The sequence below is a fragment of the Gouania willdenowi genome, chromosome 7 (genome assembly GCF_900634775.1).
Source record: "Gouania willdenowi chromosome 7, fGouWil2.1, whole genome shotgun sequence".
NCBI lineage: Eukaryota > Metazoa > Chordata > Actinopteri > Blenniiformes > Gobiesocidae > Gouania > Gouania willdenowi.
In genome coordinates, this window is record NC_041050.1 from 13,390,777 (window position 1) to 13,416,704 (window position 25,928).

The 25,928-nt window shown below is 37.7% G+C and overlaps 1 protein-coding gene across 1 annotated transcript; it reads left to right on the forward strand.

Annotated features, from left to right (window-relative positions):
- The first annotated feature begins 1,060 nt into the window (after positions 1 to 1,060).
- Positions 1,061 to 18,469, forward strand: prpf6 (PRP6 pre-mRNA processing factor 6 homolog (S. cerevisiae)). The gene is made up of 21 exons (XM_028453477.1): positions 1,061 to 1,304; positions 2,083 to 2,245; positions 2,880 to 2,998; positions 3,106 to 3,184; positions 3,384 to 3,560; positions 5,243 to 5,356; positions 5,431 to 5,525; positions 5,604 to 5,760; positions 7,872 to 8,034; positions 8,613 to 8,731; positions 8,813 to 9,031; positions 13,099 to 13,221; positions 13,311 to 13,432; positions 13,540 to 13,678; positions 13,757 to 13,876; positions 15,201 to 15,377; positions 15,469 to 15,602; positions 17,092 to 17,183; positions 17,434 to 17,548; positions 17,645 to 17,771; positions 17,975 to 18,469. The coding sequence occupies exons 1-21, from the start codon at positions 1,117 to 1,119 to the stop codon at positions 18,125 to 18,127; spliced, it is 2,895 nt and encodes a 964-aa protein (XP_028309278.1). The 5' UTR covers positions 1,061 to 1,116; the 3' UTR covers positions 18,128 to 18,469.
- The last annotated feature ends 7,459 nt before the right edge of the window (positions 18,470 to 25,928 follow it).

Genomic DNA, 25,928 nt, shown 5'->3' on the forward strand with positions numbered 1-25,928 from the left:
GTGTTATGTAATCATTCAGTGAGTTTGCCATAGTTTTGGGCCAAACTTCCTTTTACAGCAATTTTTTTTTTTTTTTTTTTTATGACTAGAGAACATGACAGAATGATCTTTATAATTCAAGAAATAAGTTGTAAGCTTGCCCACGACCCTTGCATTGTACTTGCGTAAGGCCTACAGGTTTGTGTGTAAATCTTTCATGGCCGTTATTGGTTGATCACATATAGGTTACATTTTCAGAATATATTTTTATTGTTGAATATGTGTCCTTGAAATGTTATGATATGTTATTTTATTCTATATTAACAAAATGTATAAAATATGTGTAACACATTGTATTTGACATATGAGCCAAGGGTTGGGGTTAGAGTTTTACCCCTAGTTTTACAGTGAAGAATGTTATTTCACAGACAAAAAACCCAGTTTTAGTTTAGGATAATAAACATGAAAAAGAAACACATACATCAATCTTTTTTAATGGGGTTTTAGAGTGGATCCGGCTACATTTGTTCAAGGCATAGACTGTAAAAAGAGAGGCTGTGGCGCCCCCTTGTATCTGCGGTAGAAAACAAACAACGTCATTTATAAATGTTTGTCAGTCCAAAAATACATGTATTGCAAGAATTAAAAAAGGTCAATGTATATTTTAGTCACTGAACTTCCGGTTCAGGGAAGGATATTAAAAAAAAACTTCTAACATTTCATGAAGTAGGTTCATATCTGTCTGTGTGGTGAAACTATGGAATGTGTTACCTGATGAATTGAATTACAGTATTATAATAATAATAATAATAATAATAATAATAATAATAATAATAATAATAATAATATGGGGTGTAGACTGTCATGTCTTAATTTCTTATTTTTCTGTTTTTAGAAATATGAGAACCAAGTTATTTATCTTTTTCTGAACAGAAAATCAAATGACAGTTTTAACATTACCTTTCGCCAGGAAAAAAAAAAACAACTAATGTTAACAGAAACATAAAACTAAGTCAGCTGCATCTATAGGGGGCGCTGTTACAAACACGGGGTTGTAGTTTCTCAAAGCGGTGAACGGAAGTGTAAGTGTTGTTTTTCCGCCAGTGTGTGTCCGTCCTTCTCTTCGTGTGAGCGACGATGGCTTCCACGGCATCCAAACTAGGGTCCAAACTCTCCACCAAGTCCTCAGCGGGAGGTGGTGGAGCAGCAGCAGCTGCCGGTGGCCCTCCGGTGATACCACTCGCCTCTCCGCTGATGGGGAAGAAGAAAAAGCCGTTTCTTGGGATGCCTGCCCCGCTGGGATACGTCCCTGGTCTCGGAAGAGGGTGAGCTAACACGATGCTAACATGCTAACACTGCTAGCTCCTCTATGATTGAATGGTCAATTATACAGTTCGGTGCAGGGTTTTCATAGTGATAGGCTCTTTATATAGATTCAATGTATCTATTTGAAGATTTGTAAACAATGTGTCAAAACATGTTGATATGTAATTTTGAATAGGCTACATAATGTGGCGGAATTTGACAGGTGCTCTGGTTAAGATGGTTGTCATTTTATCCGAAGATTGTTTTACAACTTCATCGTTGGTAGCTCATTAATGAGTCAATGACGTAGAACAATTTTTCATGCATGATATTTCATTAAACGAGCATAATCGAACAAAGTTTGCATGAATATTATGATGGAAATGAAAATAGAAATACTTAAATTTTTTTACACATGACTGCAAAACCCTTTGGAAATTTAGCAAAAATAAATTTGAAAAGATTTAGAGTAAGTAATGATATTTTTGAAAGTACATCTATAGGAGAGTTACAACATATATGGAAAATTTTAATGCATTTAAACTTTTTTTTTAGACGGAAAATGTAGGCGTCACTCATTGACCCTAATACATGACTTTGTTAGCTTTCTAAAACTTGTTTTTAAAAGACTATTGTTATTGTGGAAAGAAATTATCAGTATAAAAGTTCACTAAGCGTATTTTTTATTGATGTTCTGTGTGTAATGTTTTCATCGTTTTAAGCTCCTTGTAAAAGGTGAATATGGTAGGGTTTTGTGACACTGTACCAAACCATGTTGATTGCTTTCTTTCTATCTAGTGCTACTGGTTTCACCACCCGTTCTGATATTGGTCCTGCACGAGATGCCAATGATCCAGTAGATGATCGACATGCACCCCCAGGAAAGAGGACCGTGGGAGACCAAATGAAAAAGAGCCAGGAGGAGGATGAAGAAGACCTGAACGACACTAATTATGATGAGGTGCCCAAGATTCGATTATCTCTGAAAGTGTATTATGCTTGTTTTGTTTGTGTCATTGTTCATAGCGTATGTGTCATAGATCAATGGATCGAACATCATTTACTCCAAAACGAAATGATGAAAGTTGAAATTTGAAGCTTGAAAGTGTGTTTTCATCTCCACCGTAAAGAGTTTTTTTGTTGACACTTTTGCACATTGCATTGTGGGATGTGGAGTCCTGTAAATGGATGTACAGAAGTGTTTTTACTTCATTTTTACTGTGATTTCTTGTTTTTCTTCACCAGAAAAGGAGGACATGGATTCTCTTGACACCAATTTTGTTCTAGTTTGTTCCTGGTAATCTCCTTGGTATCAGAATGAAGTAAAAACACTTCTTTGCACGCGTCTCCCTGAATCCACATCCCACAATGCAATGTGGGAAAATGTCAACAAATGAACTATTAACTGTAGAGATGAAAAAAAACTTTCAAGCTGCAATTTCTGTTTGGAGTAAAAAAAAATATGATTTTATCTAATGAAAAATTATTGGGGATAGCAGCTTTAACATAAATCAAAAAATCTTATGAAATAGGAACTCTCAGTGGCACAACCTCTTATCTTGCTAATCATGTGCTTGTGTTTCTATCTTTTTTAGTTCAACGGCTATGCAGGAAGCTTGTTCTCCAGTGGCCCCTACGAGAAAGATGACGAAGAAGCCGATGCAATCTACTCAGCCTTAGACAAGAGAATGGATGAAAGACGCAAAGAGAGAAGGTTACTGATATCAATCTGCTCAACAAAACATTATTCTAGCGATTGCAATTTTGAGGAGGAGAAATCTAATTTGGAGGTAAATTTCGTTTTTTTTTTTTTTTCGACAGGGAGTTGAGAGAAAAAGAAGAAATCGAGAAGTACCGTATGGAGCGACCCAAAATCCAGCAGCAGTTCTCTGATTTAAAGGTATTAGATGTCACATGACACTCAACTGTAACTGACACAAATTACCTTTCAGCCTTTCTAACTTTGCAACTTTGAGTGACTATTTTCCTCCATATAGATGTATAGAATAGTGCAATTGGAGAATATAGGATCAAATGACTATGCATTGATATTGTGACTACCCTCTTCCTTTAACAAAGTGAAATCCTTTTATACACAGAGGAAGTTATCCGAAGTATCAGAGGAAGAATGGCTGAGTATCCCTGAAGTGGGGGATGCAAGGAACAAACGTCAGAGGAATCCTCGCTATGAGAAGCTCACTCCTGTCCCTGACAGCTTCTTCTCCAAACACCTGCAGACCGGAGAGAACCACACTTCTGTTGACCCTTTGCAAGGGGTTAGTACATACTAATAGCACTCACACTATTATGGTGTAGTTTCACAGCACAACAGAAGGTGTCAGAGTGTCTCACAAAAATGAAGCTGAACACTGCTGCTGTGCAGATAATTGCAGTCTTCAAAGCTTGGTGTTTTTTAAAAATACATCTCATGTCATCTAATGCCTTGCATGTCACCTTAATAAACCCTTTGAAAATAACAGAAAATAAACTGTTAAGGCACATGTGGCCCGGGGGTCAAATCCATCCCTTTAGAGCATCCAATTCAGCCTGCAGGAGAAACAAATAATGACAGAGAAAACATAAATTATTGTGTACATTTCCAAATAGTCCAGTTGTAGATAGGGATGTAACGATTCACTCAACTCCCGATACGATTCGATTCACGATACTGGGTTCACGATACGATTTTCTCACGATTTATTTTACAAAATGGGAATGTTGACAAATGACTGAAAAATATTCCTTTATTTTTTTGGGGAAAATACTATACTATTTTCCTTTTATTTTTCATTGTCAAAAGAATCCCTTGATAAACTATTCAAAATGATGCAATTTAACTAAAAATAAATCTTGAATGAAATAAATAAAGGAATAATACAAATGAAGAAGCCTATTAATTTAAATTCTGGTTCTATAATAAACAATTCAAAACTGCGTAATAGTTCTTTTTCTTTTTAAAAGTGCAACTGAAAATGTATTTTGTGCCTTAACAATTGGACTTTAAAAAAAAAACAGTAATTTTACTGTATTTACGTCAGATATTTGTTTAGACCAGCAGAGGGCGCTGGTAACCCAGTGGTCGGTTGGCATGCAGATATTCCACCAGTGAAGAAGAGAAGCTATGCTAGCAGACACAGTTAATAGAAAAACGTGACTTTTACAGATATTCACGTAATATTACAGATATTCTGTATCATTTATGAGCATGTTTAACAGTAAATGGCGGCCAGAAAGAAAATAGTAGCAGATTCCGCCCGTCACGTTCGCTTCTGGAAGGATTAATATATAGCGCCCTCTGCTGTTTAAAAAAAGTACTGCGATTCAATTTTCAGAGCATCGATGTGAACCGTGGTACCTATGAATCGATTTTTAACTGCCTTACGATTAATCGTTACATCCCTAGTTGTAGATATATCCCAAATTCACCAATTTAATGAAACTCCACAATATTTTTTGGGGCTTGCATTTTTCCTTTGTTTATATCACATGAATGTCATTTTTAATTGCAAATTGCAGAAATAACTCAGTTTTGCCACAAATCTTGCAGTTTCTCACAAATAATTCCAAAAATGTACTCTAAATGGCCAAAAATTCTTGATAATCTTGTCAATTTTTGTAAGTAAATTTAACTGATACTTAAAACTAGGGCACAATAATGTTAACATTTTTTTTCCCCCCACCTAAAATCTGCATCCCACTTGAGATCAAACTGGTCCTTATTTGGTCCCTGAACTAAAATGAGTTAGACACCACTGTGTTACGGTAAATCATTAACTATAAGCTAGTGAGCACTTAACATTCACAAATGTGTTTTGAACTCATTGATTAATTTTATTTTACCTGCATTACTTGAAATTCTTTCCAACACATTTTGTTTCATTGAAAGTTTAAGCCCTGCAGCTACAAAATGCTACCAAAGTGTCATGGTTTTGTCTTCATTGTTTCCTGTCTTTATCAGCTGGCTGGCCTTAATACACCTTACCCAGGAAGCATGACTCCAGGAACTGGGGAACTTGACATGAGGAAAATTGGCCAGGCTAGAAACACACTCATGGATATGAGGCTCAGTCAGGTACGTGATGCATTATCCAGGAATGCCTGACGTGATCATTCACTCTACTGTATTCTCCTGTGATTTCTCTTTAGGTGTCTGACTCTGTGAGTGGACAAACAGTAGTCGATCCCAAGGGTTACCTGACTGATCTCAACTCAATGATTCCCACTCATGGAGGAGACATAAGGTAAGGTTGGCACGAAGTATTTATTTTTGTAAAATACATAATGTACATCGTTTTGATTTTGTCCCTGTTTCTATGTAGTGACATTAAGAAGGCTCGTTTGCTGCTGAAGTCAGTGAGAGAAACCAACCCTCATCACCCTCCTGCTTGGATTGCATCTGCTCGCCTGGAAGAAGTCACTGGTAAACTACAGGTGGCCAGGAACCTGATCATGAAAGGCACAGAGATGTGTCCCAAGGTATGGTTGGTTTGGTTTTTCTCATACCTACTGTTGTTGACTATTGTTTTTTGATTGATTAATATCACATGATCAAGCCTTTTCTCACATTCCAGACAACAAAATAAGTCATAAATGTTTTTATGATTTGCACGGTAATCGTATCAGATCGATATCAACCAATACACATTAGGGAGGTTTTCCAAATTTTGCCAGATGGCATTTTGCCTTGTTCCTCTTGATATTTTAAACATCTGTACCAAAAATTGAGCCAATATAATGTCTGTAAAGGGTGACACAATTTTTATTGCTCAACTAAAGAATGGGTTACTTTCACAGATATCAGAAAAGAAACTTGAACGATATGACAGTGACGTGCCGTGAGCATTAGGGTAGCGTAGGCAGGGCATTCCAAATTGAGACCACCGATGTCAACACCAATGACAATTTCATATGTTTCTGCTGGCAAGTGTTAATTCAATTCAATTCAACTTTATTTGTATAGCACAATTTACAACAAAGAAAGATAAAACCTAACAAGATCCACATGAACAAGCATTTAGCCATCTAACAAAATCATCGTCGTAAAACACCAATAAAGAAACATAAACAATTATTTAATAGCAGCCTCCGTACTCTCCCAACAAGATATATCTTATGACACGGCAGCACATCCATTGTTTGTGTCGGAAACACAGAAACATGGAGAAAGACAACAACAACAACAACTTGGAACAGCCTCAGTGAGGCGCATCCACAAAGCCAGTCCTTCCTTTCACTGTGGAAAATATGAACAATTTTCTGACATTTTCTTTGCTGAAGGTCTGGTAGCTCAGGTTTTGGTCTCTCATCTTTTAAAAGCTGTCGTTTTTCCTCAAAAGAAAGTTTCTTTATCATCTCTAGCGCTGTCATCCTGACTGTAGTGTTATCCCGCTTTTAGCTAGAGAACGTAGCAGCAGCGGCCACATGATATCAATTCAGTAATGCATTGTGAACTTACGTATAGCATTTAGCATAGCGTGGTTACGTCCACGAGAACTGCCTTTTTACGTAAATGGTTGTCATCTTGGGGAACTGACTGCGCATGCGCAAACACAAAAACATGCTATACCAACAGAGGCAGAGCAGCAATGTGCTTTTGAGAAGGGATGTGGCCTCCTCCTGCCTTACAGCGGTTAGGAAATAGCGATGTTTAGCTATTTGGGCTATGAAAAGCACAAAATGCTGACACTTTCAAACTTAAAGGTACTGTAGGCTATCGGAAATTGAAAAATAAATAATTTATAATTATATTATAATTAAAACAAATAATCAAAATATCAATTCACCCTTGGGTATGCACTGCCTACCTTGTCTACCCTGATTGCACGTCACTGCGATATAAAGGTAAGTAATGTGTGGTAGTTTCTAAATTTGTAAGAACATTAAAACAGTTCCAAATACAATTCATGAAAATAGAAAAAAACGACATGGCAAAATTGGGTGAAAATGAATTTTATGAACCACCCTAATACCCATGGATGCAGTATCGGTATTAGAAGTGGAAAAAGTTGTATCGGGATAGCACGAATACAAATAATGTATAAATACTTGATGATACAAGCTATGTGTAATGGTATTACAGAGCATTGCTCACATGCCACAAATACTGCCAAGAAATTCAGAGTCGGTTAATATTTTGCACTGAACTTTGATCTTATTCTACATTTAATTTCCAAGGTATTGTACAGTAGTTTTTTTTAACATACAGAAGAAAATCAAATGAAAGGATCTTGGAATGAAGGAAAAATAGGCCTTCAAGTTGCATATATAGTTGGGGGTTCAAAAGAAATCTGAAAGCTGAAATATTTTTGCTATTGTTACTATTAAGAAAAAAATGTTGTGCTAATTTTGGTTCTTGTGGTTAATGTTGCCCTTCCAACACAAACACACTTTAGATTAATAGTAAATTTCAACCTGTCATATTTCTTCAAGTAGTCTATGGTTACAAACCTTTAATATAATACACTCTCAGTTTGCATTGGCAGCTTGTTATTTGGTAGTTGTACTTGGTTGAATTAGCTGCTTATGAGTTGTTTTGCTCCATAATCATCTTTAAACAATAATCAGGAATGTTTCTGTTTGGTTTGAAGAGCGAGGACGTGTGGTTGGAGGCAGCTCGACTCCAACCTGGTGACACGGCCAAAGCTGTGGTGGCCCAGGCTGTCCGTCACCTGCCCCAGTCCGTCCGTATCTACATCCGAGCTGCAGAGCTGGAGACAGACGTGAGGGCAAAGAAGCGAGTTCTCAGGAAGGGTAAGGCCACAGCTAGGATTTACACTTTTTTTCAAATAAAACCTTTTATTTTTGTTGATTGATCGATTGTGTGCGTGTTCATAGATTGGGAGAATGTTCACAGTTTGTTATTTTGTAGCCAGGAGAAAACATTATTGCATTTTTCACAGCCATCTGCTGTTCATCACCAAAGCATTCAGACCAGTGTAAGAATGAGCAGATGTTCAGACTCTCATTATCCCAAAATAACAGTCACACGTAATGAGTGAGTCCCCGCACTCATAGATTTGTAAATAATGGTTTAATCAGCCCTGCACAGCCGTGTTTTCGCCCTGATTTAATGATGCATGCACCTGTGTGATTGCTGCAGAGCTTTTTGATCATCTCTACCTTTCTTTCAATCATTGCGTGACGTCCTTTTCAGCAGTAAAAGTTTTTTTTGTGAGTTTAAATATTTGTTTTAGATTAAGCGATGCTTAATCTAAAACAAATGGTTGAATGTAATATATTGTTGCTGGAGCACAACATTATTATTACTACATAGTCTCTCTGAAAAATGAACAAAATTATTTAAACAAAGGTTATTTGTGGTCCTTTAGCTCTGGAGAATGTTTCCAAGTCGGTTCGTTTGTGGAAGACAGCAGTTGAACTGGAGGAACCAGAGGACGCTCGTATCATGCTGAGCAGAGCCGTGGAGTGCTGCCCTACAAGTGTGGAGGTGTGCTCTAATGTTGTTATTTTGTCCTGATGAAAGACAAGCACCAGTTACCAAAAGCTGTTGCATGTTCTCTTTGTCTAGCTGTGGCTGGCACTGGCTCGGTTAGAAACGTACGAGAACGCTCGTCGGGTTCTGAACAAAGCTCGAGAAAACATTCCTACCGATCGACACATCTGGATCACTGCTGCAAAGCTGGAGGAGGCCAACGGGAACACTCAGATGGTGGACAAGATTATTGACAGAGCAATCACTTCTCTGCGAGCCAATGGCGTGGAGATCAACAGGGAGCAGTGGATACAGGTGTGTGTATTATCAATGAAGTCGTGTGTGACATAAGGAATGAACCTTTCTTTTTCATCCCCCGCCACAAAGTGCATCCATCTGTCCGATTTAAAGGGGACTGCTTTTCTCAGAAACCGTTTATGATAGGATAACCAAATTCGGTGTGTGGCTTCAGGGTTTCAATACCTTGATGGAGTTCGAAAATGTGAAGCGCACAATTATTTTTTCCGGAGTTATTGTCCTTGTTCCGTTTTTGGACTCTGTTCGAGGTATCTTCAAAGGGGACAGCTTTTCTTAGAAATCGTTTAAGATAGTACTTTTATATTCTGATGTGATAATATTTTCTTATGTATACATCTAAGTTCTTAGATTTAGGACATTTAGGAAAAGTTTGAGAGTTACAATGACAACCAATCTGGCGGGGGATGTTGATGACTATGTCTTCTTGTTAGGATTTATTTTGGCATTTCTTTGTTTTGAGTATTCATTGGAGAGTTAGTTTTACCTCTACATAGCACAAACAGTGGGTCTCAAACTTTTCTGGGTGCTTCCCCCCTTTGAGCAAAGGTGAACTTTCAAGCCCAACCTGTACCTATTGCTCCCCAAATAATCCTAACAAATGACACATTTTCAAATGTATTGAACTAACAGAGAACAAGTAACATTATATTTCATAATAAGTGTGCCACACACTTTGAGAAGCACTGATTTGAGAAGTATCAGATTTGTGACATTTTGACAGTAATTATAAAACAACCTACTTGATAGTTTTTGCTACTTCCTCTTCATGACAAGAACTACTAATGCTTTTTATTTAATTAAAGTTGTTTTGAGAGAGGGAAACTGATTATAACAGAATCTCATTTTTATTTGACTTTATTGTGCCTTTTTAAACTTTGGCCCTGATAGAGCAGAAGCTGCTTCATGTATTCATCATCTTTGACACTGTGCCTGCATAGTTTGGCCAAGGAAGGCCTGATGTTTTATCTGCATGCAACAGAACACAAGCCAGCTGTTTGAAGAAGCACTTATTCAGTTAGTGCTCATGCTATCGTTTAACTTCAAGGCTTTTCCCGTCTATGGGGGAGTTTGAAGTTTTAAAATAAACAGGGAGTCATGTTCAGAAAATTGAGATAAAGGATAAAATATTTTTAAAAATTGGAGATTTTTACATTATTGAAATAACACAACCTTTCACTGCTAAAGTAGTATTGGGCTTTCAATGAAATTACATTACTTTACAGAATATAAAATAGCATTTAATAATAGAAAAACAGCGTTGAATAATGTTGGTAAGATCTTTCTTTTTCTTTTTTTTTTGTATTGCTGTATTTTGCCCCATAAATTTCCAGGCCTTACCTATGAGTAAAAATTCCATTTTTTCATTTATGTATATGCAAAAATCAGCTAGTGCTCTCTCTGTTGTGTAATTTCTTTTTTTAGAGTATCTTAACTGTCATCACTAAATTGTATTTAAATTGACTTCCTTTGTTGGGCAGAGACGTTAAACCAGGGGTGTCCAAACTTTTTTCATGGAGGGCCACATGCAGAAAAATATATGAAAGGCTGGGCCACTCACAAGAGATGAGGTTTATCGCCGCACCTCAGTCAAAGTTAACAAAATTCAATCAAATTTAGTTAAATTATGTTTGATAACTGAACAAACTTAAAGGAAAAAAAACCTACATCACAAATTTCCATTAATAGATTTTCATTTATTTTATTTTATTTGTTTCAAACAGGTTCTGCAGCTCATTTTCAATACAACAGCCTGAGATTGCTTCTTAGTCAGGATGGGGACCTCTCTTCGTAGCCCTGTATAAAGAGTGAAAATAAGATATTGATGCAAATAAGTTATTAAAGTTGTTCACACCAACTAACGTTTGTTAGAAAATGTTATCAACTTAAATTGTCTGAAGTAATTAAATAATTGAGCTTGTGAAACTCACCTTTAATAGAAACAGCGTTGCACTTAATGGGAGCAGTGAAGCTGCACTTTGGACTGAAGGATGGCTGGCAGGTCAGGAGTGAGTTTGGTGGTTGAGATGCGAAGGACATCACGGAGGTGGCTGTCGGTCATTTTGGTTCTCAATCTGCTTTTGTTGAGAGTTAACAGAGAAAACGTTTGCTCGCATATGTATGTCGAGCCGAACAGACTCATCATCCTTTTTGCGTGACGTCGCATCAGAGGAAACTTGGCCTTTTCCAAGCTCTGGTAGAAGTCGGGTAGGGAGAGAAGCTGATGCTGATTCTTCAGAGAATCATCACACTGCATTTCGATAAGCTCCAATTGCAGACTCTCTTCCACTTCTTCTGCATTCACCAGGAAGGGAGTTGAGAACAATTTGATTTCTTTCTCAATGGTAGAAAAATCTTGGAAACGCTGACTGAATTCTGTCTTAAGAGATGTGACCACCGACACATATTTTTCCTTTTTTGCAGAAAGGTTGACGTTTGGAAAACCACACTTGATTTCGGACAGCGTGGGGAAGTGCGCAACATTGAAGTTACGCAGTTGTGTCTCAAAGAGACGGAGTTTCGCGCAGAATGCTTTCATGTGAGCGTACAGCTGTGGCACAAGCTGGTCTTTGCCTTGCAGGCTCTTGTTCAGTGTGTTAAGATGACCCGTAAGATCAACTAGAAATGCCAGGTCGGCCAACCACAGAGGGTCACTTAGTTCCCGGAGAGGTTTGTCCTTCTCTTTCAAAAACTGATCAATTTCTGATCTCAGGGAATAAAACCGCTGCAGCACGGAGCCGCGGCTGAGCCAGCGCACATCACAATGGTAGAGTACGTCCCCGTATTCAGCATCAACATCAGATAGGAAAGCTTGAAATTCTTTGTGATAGAGCCCTCATGCTCGAATTATGTTCACAGTTTTCACAACTGTATTCATCACATCATTCAGCTGTACTGTCTTGGCACAGAGGGCTTCTTGGTGTATGATACAGTGCATTTTAACAGCCTCACCTCCACTGTCCCGCACCTTGGCGCACACCATAGAGGCCATTCCTTTGCGCTCTCCTGTCATAGCCGGAGCCCCATCCGTTGTAACTCCACACAGCTGGTCCCATTTAAGATCCATCTTGTCAATTGCATCTTTCACAGCTTCAAACATGTCCTTTCCGGTTGTTGTGCCCTTTAGACTCCTCAGATTAAGTAGCTCCTCTGTAACGCGAAAGTTATCATCCACTCCTCGCAGAAAAATCAGCAGCTGCGCGGTGTCTGTAGCATCGGTGCTCTCATCACATGCAATCGAGTAAAAGTCAAAAGTACAAGCTTTATGTGACACTTGGTGTTCTAAGTTAGCTGACAAATCTTCTATTCGCCGCACAACTGTGTTTCTGGACATGCTTACGTTGTTAAATTCCTGCATCTTTTCTGGGCACATCGTTTGTGCGACTGTGGCGAGGCACTGTTTAATGAAGTTGCCATCTGAGAAAGGTTTCCCGTGCCGCGCTATGAGTTCAGCTACCTTGTAGCTTGCTATTGTGGCAGCTTCTTGTATTTTGTTAGCACGCAGAAAGCACTGCTGTTGAGCGAGCAGGCGAGCTGCCATCTGCTTAACTTTCTCTTCTCGCTCAGCACCGGTGTAGGACGTGTAGGCCTGATGTTTGGTTTCATAGTGTCTTCGTACGTTATAATCTTTCATCACTGCTACACTTTCATGGCAAATCAAACAGACACATTTCCTCTTGACTTCCATGAAGAAATATTCATTTTCCCACCGTGTCTGAAATTTTCTGCACTCACTTGCTATCTTGCGTTTCTTTGGTTCTCCCATTTTGGTCACTATGGCAAATGTTTTCTTTTATTCATTTTATTTAGTGGAAAACCTGCCGTGTTGAAGACTGGCGCTCCACCTTGTGTTGAAAGTAAGAATTACAACACAGTCCCGTGCAAGTTTTATGTGAGGGCCATATTCAATTTAATTTTTAAAACTTGCTGCGGGCCAATAAAAAATGGACCACGGGCCGCAGTTGGCCCGCGGGCCGTAGTTTGGACACCCCTGCGTTAAACCCTTAGCTGGATGTGTATTTTGCAGTCTTTGTCAGTCAGTGTCTTTTCTTCTTCGTGTCCTACAGGATGCAGAGGAGTGTGACAAAGCAGGAAGTGTTGCTACCTGCCAGGCCGTCATCAGAGCCGTCATTGGGATCGGAATTGAAGAAGAAGACTGCAAACACACCTGGATGGAGGACTCGGAGAGTGTGAGCTTTGATGGGTTTTTCATGTACCAGTTAAATGTATGAGGAGTGTTTTTAGCTCAACTTTTACATGATGGCTGCCTGTGTTTCAGTGTGTGGCCCACGGAGCGTTGGAGTGTGCCAGGGCCATCTATGCACATGCCCTGCAGATGTTTCCCAGCAAAAAGAGCGTGTGGCTTAGAGCAGCCTACTTTGAGAAGAGTCATGGCACCAGGTGATTAGTGTAGTTCTTAACCATAAAAAGACTTTATTTAGTTAGTGTTCTTTAACATGTTTCACCTCTAACCACTGTGTGATTCCATTCCTCAATGGTTTCCACAGAGAGTCTTTGGAGGCCCTTCTGCAGAGGGCTGTGGCTCACTGTCCTAAAGCTGAGGTCCTGTGGCTGATGGGAGCCAAGTCTAAGTGGTTGGCTGAGGATGTGCCAGCAGCCAGAAGCATCCTGGCACTCGCCTTCCAGGTAACCATGCTCTCATGGCCACAGCAGCTTTCATAATCTTCTGTGTCTGACCCAAATGATGTTTTTTGTTTTTCTCAGGCTAACCCTAACAGTGAGGAGATCTGGCTCGCTGCTGTCAAACTGGAGTCTGAGAATAATGAGTATGAAAGAGCACGTCGACTGCTGGCAAAGGCTCGCAGCAGCGCACCAACAGCCAGGGTGAGCCAGGAGAGAACTATTTACTGTCATTTAGCTTCTTTTAGTAGTTTTTTCCTTTTTGTGTTTACTGTTGTAAAGTTTCCGCTGAGGATTTAACTTTATTTACAAATATCTTCATATGCTAGCGAGACAAATGTTTTTTTTTTTCTTTTCTTTTCTGTTCTTTTTTTTTGCTACTTGACTGATTGAAATTTAAGGCCATGATAGCCATTGGTACATCAATGTGCGATTTATGATGATTAAAGGAATCTGATCAATATGATGATGATATAAATATTTACATTACTTACACCTCCTTTACAAAAATGTAGTTAAAAAATCTTTAAAAAAAAAACTACAATAAACAATAGAAATGAATGAAAATGCACATTAACAAGATTGCAATACATTATTTTACAATTTTCACATCTATATTTGAAGAGTTCTTTTGCAAAAGCATAACTTTAATACGTTTTCAGAAAATTATTGACCTCATAATGGCCCACGTCACGAGTGACATGGCTGGAGACAAAAACAGGAAACGCTGCTGGCTAAAACATAGATATATATAAACACTAGGTGACGCAAGCGTGATTCGCCAGCATAGCTCAACGGCGGCCATCCCCCCTCAGACAACTGACATTCTGACGCGCTCTGGGGTAGCTGTAGGAAGGTGAGTGATCAGCCTAAACAAAAATACCCTTAACTTGATGAAATTCTGACTGATTTACAAATGGTTTGCCTTTATACAAACCTTATTATACGTAGATATGACATAATATGCGTGTACATGTTGCAATTGCCGCTTGCCGTTTGAAAATTGGTTGAAAATTGAGTAAATTAGGGTGTCTGATGTATGATGGCCGCCACGTTGCGACGTCGCTTCCCATTGTCTAACAGCGTGGGTAAGTCATCTAGTGTTTATATATATATATGGTGGTTTGCCTCCAGGCTAAGCCCCTCCCAACAATATATATCACAATGTTTACAAACAATCAAAGGGTCTATTGTTTTCATAATTTAGTTCAAGTGATGTGTGTCAAATAAAAGTTAAGTTGCTCCCGTAAGCCACTGAACTTTGATTTGACTTGTATAACCTTAACTAAATTTTGAAGAAAAAAAATTAATTTACTGAATATTTATATTATTGCAAATGAACTCTATATACAGAAACACAAAGAGGTTTACAACGTTTCTAACTAAAACTCCAAAGGTTTTTGGCTGCTATTGAATTTGAACAGGATGCATATGAATTTAATTACGATTTCTGTTTCCAACACTTCTTGAGTCAATATGTCATCTCTGAGCAGTGTTTGGATGTTTTTCTTCTTTCGATTCTTTTCAGGTATTTATGAAGTCAGTGAAGCTGGAATGGGTGTTGGGAAACATTGAAGCCGCCCAAGAGTTGTGCACTGAAGCCCTGAAGCACTACGAGGACTTCCCCAAGCTTTGGATGATGCGAGGCCAGATTGAAGAACAGTGTGAGAACATGGACAAAGCCAGAGAAGCGTACAACCAAGGGGTGAGGACATTACCTGCAACCACAACAGCTGTGTTTTCTAAACAATGGATGTTTCAATGTGTTTCTTTGTGCAATTACTCTTTTGTTGTAGTTGAAAAAGTGTCCCCACTCCAGCGCTCTGTGGCTGCTACTGTCTCGTCTTGAAGAGCGAGTGGGTCAGCTGACCAGAGCCAGAGCCATTTTGGAGAAAGCACGACTGAAGAACGCCCAAAGCGCTGACCTATGGTGAGAGTCACAACCCCTCATACCATCAGTCACTGATAGGCAGTCCTCTCCCCAAATGGTGCATTTTGCTGCAATACTCCTTTGCAGAGACCTTATATTGGCTGGTATGGTGTTTTTTTAAATGTAGTTTAACCAAGTCAGCGTTGGATCTTTTCTGTGTTGTTTTGTATTTTTCATGGCTGCCAACTTTGGTCGTTTAGTCGACTAATTGGTCGATGTCCTCAACCAAGTTTTTCATTGGTAGACCAGCAGTGGTATCAGTTTCAATACCGTAAAAAAAACCCACATTGCACTTATATCGGTGATAAATATCAAACATAATTTATTTAATGCCTAAACATATATCTATGTCCAGGAACAGCTCTGTGTCTTGCACTTCAGCTGTCAGCGCAGTGCTCTGTCCTCAGAGCAGAGAGGGAACAAATTAAAACAGGCTTGAAACACAAGCATCCACTGTTAAATCAATAATTTTTCTGCACAAGAACATGGATTATCCTTATATTTGATACGTAGATTATGTAAATAGATCCACTGCTGTCTCTGGCACATGCGGGGCACACTGTGTTTGATGTGTGTTTGTTTCCCCGTGTGCTGATCTGATGTTGACATTAACAGTTGTTTATTAATAAAAGCAGGCGTACCACTAAAACAAATGTAAATATGTCATTTGTATGAGAAAAAAATAGGTTTTAATTGTCGGTTTCAGGTCATGCACGGATATAAATACCTAATGTCTATCAGACCTGTAGGTTTCACTTTTGCTTTGTCGGGTTCTGGTCAAAGCTTGAATAAGGTTCATATCATAAATAGTCTGTGTTTAAAAGCAAATTGGCGCCACAAAACACCAAAACAAAATATTTGTCTCTCTTTTTCTTTTTCCTCGTCCTCCTCTGCACCTGCTCATTCATTCTCCGTTGTTTTTTTTTGTTTTTTTGGGTCGACTAATTGCTACGTGTGCCATAGGCTTGGTCGACCAATCATTTCTTTGGTTGACTACAGCTTTAGTATTTTTATCTAACTTAATATTCTGAATCTACATGCACATTTGCCACTGTGTCACCTGCACTTTATGGTTCTTGGGGGAAAAAGGGTTAATTTGAGAAGACTGATTTGGACTCCTGCTTTCACCACTTAAATACTCAAATGTATTTGTAAAAAAATAAACAGTTTCAATTTAAGTTAATAAAACAAATATGGTGCAAAATAATGCATTTTGTTAGGCATAGATCTTCTGATAAGTACATTTTAAAGGTTTTTTGGCCACATTTGTAAAAACAGTGGAGGATCCCTTTAATAGAAAAGCACAAGTTTTTCCTCTTTTTTGTTTTTTTTTGTTTTCCCTACTTTAAAAAAGGTAGGCCACTAAAAATTGGTCCACGACTCACTTCTTTAAGGATATTTGTCACTCAATGAGCTATAGTCTGCTTTTGTAAAGTTGTGTCTCTTGCGTGTGTATCGTGATAAATGTGATGGTGATCATGTTCCCCAGGCTGGAGTCGGTCAGACTGGAGTTCAGGGCTGGACTGAGGAACATCTCCAACACACTGATGGCCAAAGCGCTGCAGGAGTGCCCCAATTCAGGTAATTGCGTTGTAGACATTAATGCATAATATTGGACAGTCCTTTTTACTGTTTGTAGGTTATTATAGCACACATAACCCAAATGATTCAAGTGTTTAGGGCAATAATAAAATAATTAAAGAGGGCTACAGTGTAAGCTTGAACACAAGAGTTTTTGGTGGATTAAATACGAGTGGTATTAGGTATAAGAGTTGATACTTTATATTTTATTCAATCTGACTAAATCATATATTATTTGTTTGTTTCCCAGGCATTCTGTGGGCCGAGGCAGTGTTTTTGGAAGCACGGCCTCAGAGGAAGACAAAGAGTGTGGACGCTTTAAAGAAATGTGAACACGATCCTCACGTCCTGCTTGCCGTAGCCAAGTATGACGTTTTTAGAAAAACTTTCTCTCAACTACTGTACATTTTAGAGTGAATTACTAAATGGAGATTTAAAAATGATTCCCTTTCTTGTGTCAGGTTGTTCTGGAGTGAGCGTAAGATCACCAAAGCTAGAGAGTGGTTTCTCCGAACCGTAAAGATTGAGCCAGACCTGGGAGACGCCTGGGCGCTCTTCTACAAGTTTGAACTGCAGCACGGCACAGAGGTGAGAGCCTTGTAATGCAGTATCAGTGAGAAGAAGTCCATTAACTGTGTTTATCAGCTGATCCAAATCACTTTAATCGCAACCATCATTCATGATCGCTTTTCCTCATTCATAAAGTTGGACGTATTATTTAAAAGTTGTGCTTCTGCCATATGTGTTGCATTTTATTAACGTCATTAACAATGCTCCTCTGAATCTTTCAGGAACAACAGGAGGAAGTGCGAAAGCGTTGTGAGAATACAGAGCCTCGTCACGGAGAGCTGTGGTGCGCCGAGTCCAAACACGTCCTGAACTGGCAGAAGAAGACGGGAGAGATCTTAGCTCAGGTAGCAACCAAGATCAAGAACACCTTCTAAGACTCTGGATAATAAAATGTTCAACTTACATTCAACAACATTGAATTAATCCAGCAGGGAGCAGCAATGGACATGATATAATTCTACCAGGACTGAAAAAAAATCATTTACAAGTATCTCCTCCCTTTTCATTGTTTGTTTTATTCTTGTTTTATTTTTGCAAGATGACAAATTATCTTTAGATTATCATGTATATTGTTTTTTTTTCTTTGGATGAAAAACGTGTATTGCGTTACAATTTTCTGCTTTAAGTAAATGTGCATTTGTTTTGTTTTGGGATGTTTTTCCCTAAGCAGTGTTTTGTTATGAAAGTAAAAACCCTTAGGGTCTGTTTCAAGGCTGCTGTTGAGTCGTGTTTTATTTTTTCCACCCGATTTTGCTGCAGTACTTTAGACGCTGAGGATCACCTTACTGTGCAAACTCTTTTTTCATCATTCAGTGTCATATTGGAGAGGATATATTTCTGTCTGGCTGATTAGACTGGCCTTAAATCTACCTTAAAGTGGCAGCTTCACTGTGTCTAGTTTTTAAAGCCTGCTACACAAAGTTATTTTATCACTGACTACTCGTATGCACGACATTGCTACTGAAAATATCCAGAATGATGTTTGAAATAGATTTTAAACATAAATCCAACTGCGTAGATTATGGTGTACGCTTTTTTGTCAGTATAGATCAGGGGTTCTCAACTGGTCTCAGCCTGGGACCCACGTATTGCCACGGTCATTAAATTGCGACCCACATTTTCTTTTTAGAATTCAACCAACCAAATTACATTTTTTAAAATAGCTGTTGAAAACACATATGATCTTTTTGAAGACATAAATCTGTATATTTTCCTGTGCAGCATGCTTGTCACAGCATGCCTGTTAAAATAAAAGGGTCTAACATGAGAGACATTAAGTATTTATTATTGACCAGATGTCTGCGACCCACCCGGTACAGGTATAATACAGTTATGGCCAACTATCATACCCACCTTTCCAGCATAAACAGGCCAATCAATCACAGACATTAATACTTGATCTAGCTTAGAGGAAAGTTAACTATGTTCAAGTGGACATGGTAGTGCATTGGGACCAATTGTTGACTCAAGGCTACAGTAACATGATATGGTAAATGGATTTGATATATACTGTATATGGCACTTCATCCCGACACTGAAGTAGTCCCAAAGCGCTTTACATATCAGCTCATTCACACACCATGATAAATGAAAAGTGTAGCTGGTATTTTATCCATTTGCCATGTTCAGAGTCATTGGATGCAGGAGTTTATCTCAGCTTTAGGACGGTACCAAGGAGGTGATAGTTTCACTAGCGTTTAGTTGCCTGTTGGTAAGATTATGTCAAAAATACTTCATGGATTTTGACAAAATTTGCACCAAAGATGGACCTTATTCCATGGATGATTCCATTAAATCATAAAGGAAAACTGGATCAATATACTGATTCTGGCAAAAATATATAAAAAAAAATCTCTATCTCTCAACATTGGTAAAAATTCCCATTTCAGATATTTGCCTCAATTCTGTCGGCTTTGTTCCTCAATTACCCCGTGGTTTTATCCAGATCACTTCCAGATTGTGTATTTCATTGCGATTTTTCATAAAATAGAAATTTTAAATTTGATAAATTTCCTTCCAGCTATTTGCGTGATTCTGATCATGCAGATAACTGCCAAAAAGGATATTTGGATCTTGGTGGAGGTTTGCACTGATTTCATCATACTCCATAAATCAACATAATGTAATTTCATGCCTCATAGTCTGAGGAACCACACAGACCCATCGCCTTGAGCTCTGTGGTCATGAAGTCCTTCAAGCGCCTCATGCTCTCCCACATCAAGGACGTCCATCACTGACCCCCACCTGTACCCCCTGCAGTTTGAATACAGATCCAACAGGTCTGTTGATGAGGCTGTAAACCTGGCTCTCCGCTTCATCCTACAACACCTGGACCCTCCCAGGATCCTGTTGGTGGACTTCAGCTCTGCTTTTGAACACAATAATCCCAGCTCTCCTTCAGGACAAGCTTTCCCAGCTGAACCAGACTCCACCTGCAGGTGGATCACATACTTCCTGTCTGACAGGAGGCAGCACGTGAAGCTGGGGAAAAAAACCCATCCCTACTTTCTGGACCATCAGCACTGGGTCTCCTCAGGGTTCTGTTCTCCTCCTCTCACTAGTCGGTCATGCTCCTGAAGTTGACCTCTGGCAAGCTTTGGTGTAACATTTAATCTGTGGGGCCTACGAGTTGCAATTTTAGTTTTCACGAGTGGGAATTACATTTTGACATGTTGAAATGTTAATTTTAGATATCTGGAATACAATTTTGACATGTTACAAATATATTTTCACATGTAAGTATACATTTTGACTAGTTAAAACGTATTTACATTCCTGTTTCACATGTAAGAATAACAATTATAGATATCCACAATTCAATTTCCACATGTTAAACTGCCTATGTTTACAGGATGAACAAAACAGTGGCTTCTGGTCTTTTAAAAGCAAAATGAATAGAACTAAAGTGATGGATTTCCCTAAATTGCACGAACGTGATCGAACTGGAGTTTAGTGAAATCCAAAGCTCAGCGTCAACTGTCCGTAACGCAGAAAGGAAACTCGAGCAGCCGACAGTTTGGTGACGGTGCTGGGAACCACACCACCACACCTCACCATGCGTTTACCGTAAAAAGTATTTAAAAAAAAAAAAAAAAAAACTTCCATAACGGTGGAGTCTCAGTTGGACGGAGCCTGATTCATGTGGTGAGTTTACTCATCTGAGGATCCCACAGAACATCACCAATGGTGAGTGCGCATTCCTTGCGCTTTTACGCACAGAAAAACTGTCCCCGTCATTGCATGACAATGGAAATTATTGAAGGTCGTTACGTAGTTTAAGACAATAAAACGTGATAAATGTCTATGATTTCTCTCTCGACGTGAACCAATGAGCAGGCTTTCCTCCGCACTGTGTTGCTGGTTCTCCTGTTGGCAAAGTCCTGTGGTAAACGGAGATGTGACTACAGAGAAATACTGGGCTCCTACACAGAGATTATCTTCGTCGAACTACGGAATCTGGTAAGATTAAAAAAAAATAATAAAAAAAAATAAAACTCACCAAAAAACAAACAAACAAACAAACAAAAAAAAAAAAAACTCAAAACAGAAGAAAAGACAGAAATAAAATGTGTTTTTTTTTCTTTCTTTTCTTTTTCTTTTTCTTTTTTTCTCAACACATGACATTTTTCTGATTTATCATCAGTGACAGGGGTAGCATCGCGCGCGCGTGTGTGCGTGCGTGAGTGTGTATGTGTGTGTGCGCGTGTGTGTTGCAAAGTTCATGCACAGGTAGTAATATGGTTTGAATTTGAAGAATGCCATGATTTGTTTTTAATTTTAGGCTGTTGTGAACCTTTCTGCTCTGCCCTTTTTGCATTTGAAATTGGAAAAATTCTTATTTATGTTATTGTTGTTGTTGGTTTTATCCCTATTATCTTGAAAAGGAAATACCCAGAGTAAGTATGTACGCACTATGCAGAGTTCACATAAAAATAAAAGCATTCAAGCTGCTTGTCTTGTTCGTCCCTCTCTAAACCAAAGATCTACTGTCCCCTGCTGTTTGTATTATTTAAGGCAGAATAGAATATGAAAAAATGTTTGTTTGTTTTAAGTTAAAAATTTTCATCTACAAACTCTTGCATCCTAAACTTTGAAAATAAATGAAGGTAGAGTTATTTGTGACATTTTCTCCATTCTGTTGTTTAATGATCTCCTAAATCTGTTACCACAACTCAGTAACCTGAGTTGAACAATATAATTTAATTTATATTTGACAGGGACAGTAAAGCTAGTTTTCAACTGTTGTCCGTGGACAAGGTGTATAATGCCAACAACAATTATAAAACATATACAACATTTTAAAAGTCGAGGCTACATACTTACATAACATAGCATTTGTTCAAACAATTCCTACATTGATGACATCTGAATGTTCGTTCAGTGATTTGAACAATAGAATAGAGATTTTAGTGCAAGGGCAGGTCATACAGTTCAAACAGAGGACATTTTGGGGATACATATACTGTATGTGTAGTTATTATTTACAATGCGACATCTGTTTAGAGAAAGTGGCCATATGAATTATGTTGACTTATATGTTATTACTTATTAAATAACACTTTTGAATTTACGTAGCCCCTAAAGGGGCATCAAGGTGTGTGCAAAGGTCCACACACACATAAAACCTTTATGTGAGCGTTTAAAACTTATAGACTTAAAAGTAATCTTCATGTGGGAATTTAGAAATGAGGCTTGGTACTGTAAGTCCCTGGTGAAAATAAGATAAATGCAGTATTATAAAATGTTCATCAACTTAATCTGCTACACATTTAGTTAATGGAAATTATAGGAAATGTAATTAATTGTTTAAAGGGAGGAGGCACAGGAATTTCTTTCTTAAAATTATATTATTATAATTAATCTATTAACTGTGATAAAAATACATATTCCTGTCTGTGCATCACATGTTGGGGACTGCGAGTGGGTGGATGAGGTTTAATTTGTACAAAAAAAAAGAAAAGATGTATGTACTGTACTGTATTTCACTTATGTCATAATTTGTCATTAAGGATATATATTATATATATATATATATATATATATATATATATATATATATATACACAGGGGGCCGGTGATGTGCTTGATGTCTGAGGCTCACTCTGACTTGTAGCTGTATTCAAACATACAGTACAACAATAGAGAGGAGGAGGAATAAAGAAAGACAACACTGACTACAGATGAGAATAAATCCTACTCAAAAAAGGACAAAAAAAAAAATGAAATGATATTGTGTTCAGAACAACCTAAGAATGTTTGACCAGAGAGACAAGCTTTGATGTAAATGTTCTGTGTTCAAAACAGGGGACGGGACTTAGATAAGCAATTTTCTTCTCTCGACTCCTTTTTCGGCATGTACAAAAAAAAAAAATTGTGTGAAAGTGAATGTAAACATGTCGAAAATAAACTGAATAAATAAATAAAAATAAATACATCCATACTGTAATATCACTGCATTAACTCTGTGGTGTCATATACAGTAGGCACTACACACACTACAAATAAACCTTATTTTATTTGATTCAGACCAACAACATGTAGTGTGATTACTAACTAGTTTATACTGTAACATTCAGTAACAATGATAACAGTATAATATTAATAACAATGATGATGATAACAACAAAAACATAGTGGTGTTTTTGAACAAAGTTTGGACGACAAAGAATTGGCTAAACGTACATGCTTCAGAGAGTGGTGTGGGTGGCTCAGAGGGTGGAGGCTCCTCTCAGCAGCTGTTTGAGGCGCAAGTAATTATTTGTTCATATTGGTTCCTTAATTTCAGCATAAAAACGGGCAAATTAGCAGAAGCAGCAGCAACAGTTGCAAACACAAGTTACTGGCTTGACAATCACATCCATCATTGACACAATTGTGACCGACTTGTTATGAACCATTTGCTTTTCATGGATGTATGTATGTGTTTTCCTTTAAAAACAGACTATGAATGGCCTTCCTTTAATATTCATCCTTTGCTTTCAGAACTTGACTGGCTCTTCAAACTCCTTCAAGAGAGACCCATGTCCTTCATCCAAGGTAATCCTCTGGGGTTTTTTCACAATATAACCACACATATTAACATCCAAGGTGAAAAATTACCCAAACTAGGTAAATTAGTAATAATTATACCTTTAGTGCTACTTCTGATTACTTCCTGGCCCTTTTACAAGTTTTGGATTTGGGGGCCAGTCGTCCTTGTTTATGTCTAAGGCTTTGGATGGAGATGCATTATCATAATGGTGATCTTGTTTTGTTTGTCAGGCAAATCGAATCCTGACCTCCATCTACAGTGTGTCCCAGCAGATACGGTGTCAGAGCACTGAAAAGGAGTCCGACTTGGAGCTACCAGTGGGGAGAATGGAGCAGTTGATCGCTCAATATTGCCATCCAGAACTTTTGGTCAGAAAATGTATGAGAGGATTCATTATTGATTTTTAAAGAATCACTGTAGTTAAGTGGCTTTTTTTTTTGTTGTTGTTGCGTGTTTGCAGAGGAAGAGGGTTTCTTGTTCAGCCGTTGAGAAAATCCGAGGAAAGAAGAGACGGAGGATCAGGCTGATTAAAGTTATCAATGCTCTGATCAACTGTTGGCAGAAACTCACAAGTCTTCTAACCCAGTCAAAGTAGAAATAACATATTTGGTATTTTATTTCTTATAAATTGACAGAACATAAGAACTGTTTTCACAGAGCATTTTTTTTTATTTTTATGTGAAGATAATGTTTACTTCCGGAAAGTTCTCTGAATTAATTAATACCATTAAGCTTCTCTGCTGAAAGTATTTTTTTATATGCAAATGTACACGCAGCATTTAAATTGAACGAGAATGTGTGTTTTCCTGCAACAATCATTGTTATTTCTGTTTTTAAAAACCATACAGTGCATCAACATTGCCACAATCCTTTCTATTGTCTTGGAGGGAGCATTGATTGAGCTGATGTCACCTTTGAAGCCTTTATTACCTCTGACCAACATGTTTGTGACCACTCTCATGAACCTCACATCATCAACTCCATACACAGTGAACACACATTTATTAACCTTTTGCCCTGCTGACATTTCTGGATCCCACATTTTTATCAGTGGGATCTTCTTTTCTTTTCTTGACAATGACTGATGTCACTCAGTATAATAAACTGAAAGTGTCATTGATCACGTGTGCACATTCATTGCTAATGGAGCTGCCAAATGCTGGGGATTTGTTTTTTGCTCAAAGAGGCTTAAAAATGTGGACACGGTCTCTATAAAATGAATTCCCTGTGTACTATCCAAATATTTGCAGTAAAGAAATAGCAATTTCTCTATGTAAAGTTGTCATTATGTAAGTAAAGCAGTTATATTTTATATATGAAAAATGCTCTATAAATAAAGTTTGATTTGATTTGATATATTTTTTAATCTTTAAGTCAGTTTACTTATTTTAAATTAGATTTTCATATTTAAATCCCTGGAAATGCTTCCAAATAAATGCTTTTTACACTCTTTAATGTTTAATTGGGGTTTAAAACCATCCAACCTAGCTACACCGACCACATAACAATTTATTTGTTATAATTACTTCCAAAACTGTAAAATTAAAAGAGTAATTAATTATTTAAAAATAATTATATTGACAATTAATAATAATGTAATTAGCGTCAGTACAACTAATAACTTAAGTGATTTATCATATTTAATTGACTTTAAAAATATAAAAATTAAAATTAAAAAGGTAAATTAAAATTACAACTTTTGGAGCGACGGCACATATTTGAGGCCGAAACTATTTTTTGTTTTGTTCTGACAGGAAGACATTTGTGTTGCACAGCTTTAAGTCAAGTCCTAAATGTAAAATTAAAAGAACAGTTAAATATTTTTTAAATAACTATATTTACAATTATTAATAATGTAATTAGCATCAGTAAAACGAATAAATTAAGTCATTTATTATCTTTAATCGACTTTGATAAAATAAATATTCCGATTTTTGGAAGCGACTGCGCACATTTGAGGCATATATATATATGTGCCTGTTTTTGTTCTGACAGGAAGGCATTTGTGTTGCACAGGGTTAATTATTTCAAAACAACTATATTTACAATTAAGCATCAGTAAAACTAACAACTCAATTAAGTTATCATCTTTAATCGACTTTGATAAAAAAAAAAAAACAGAAATTACGATTTTTGAAGCGACA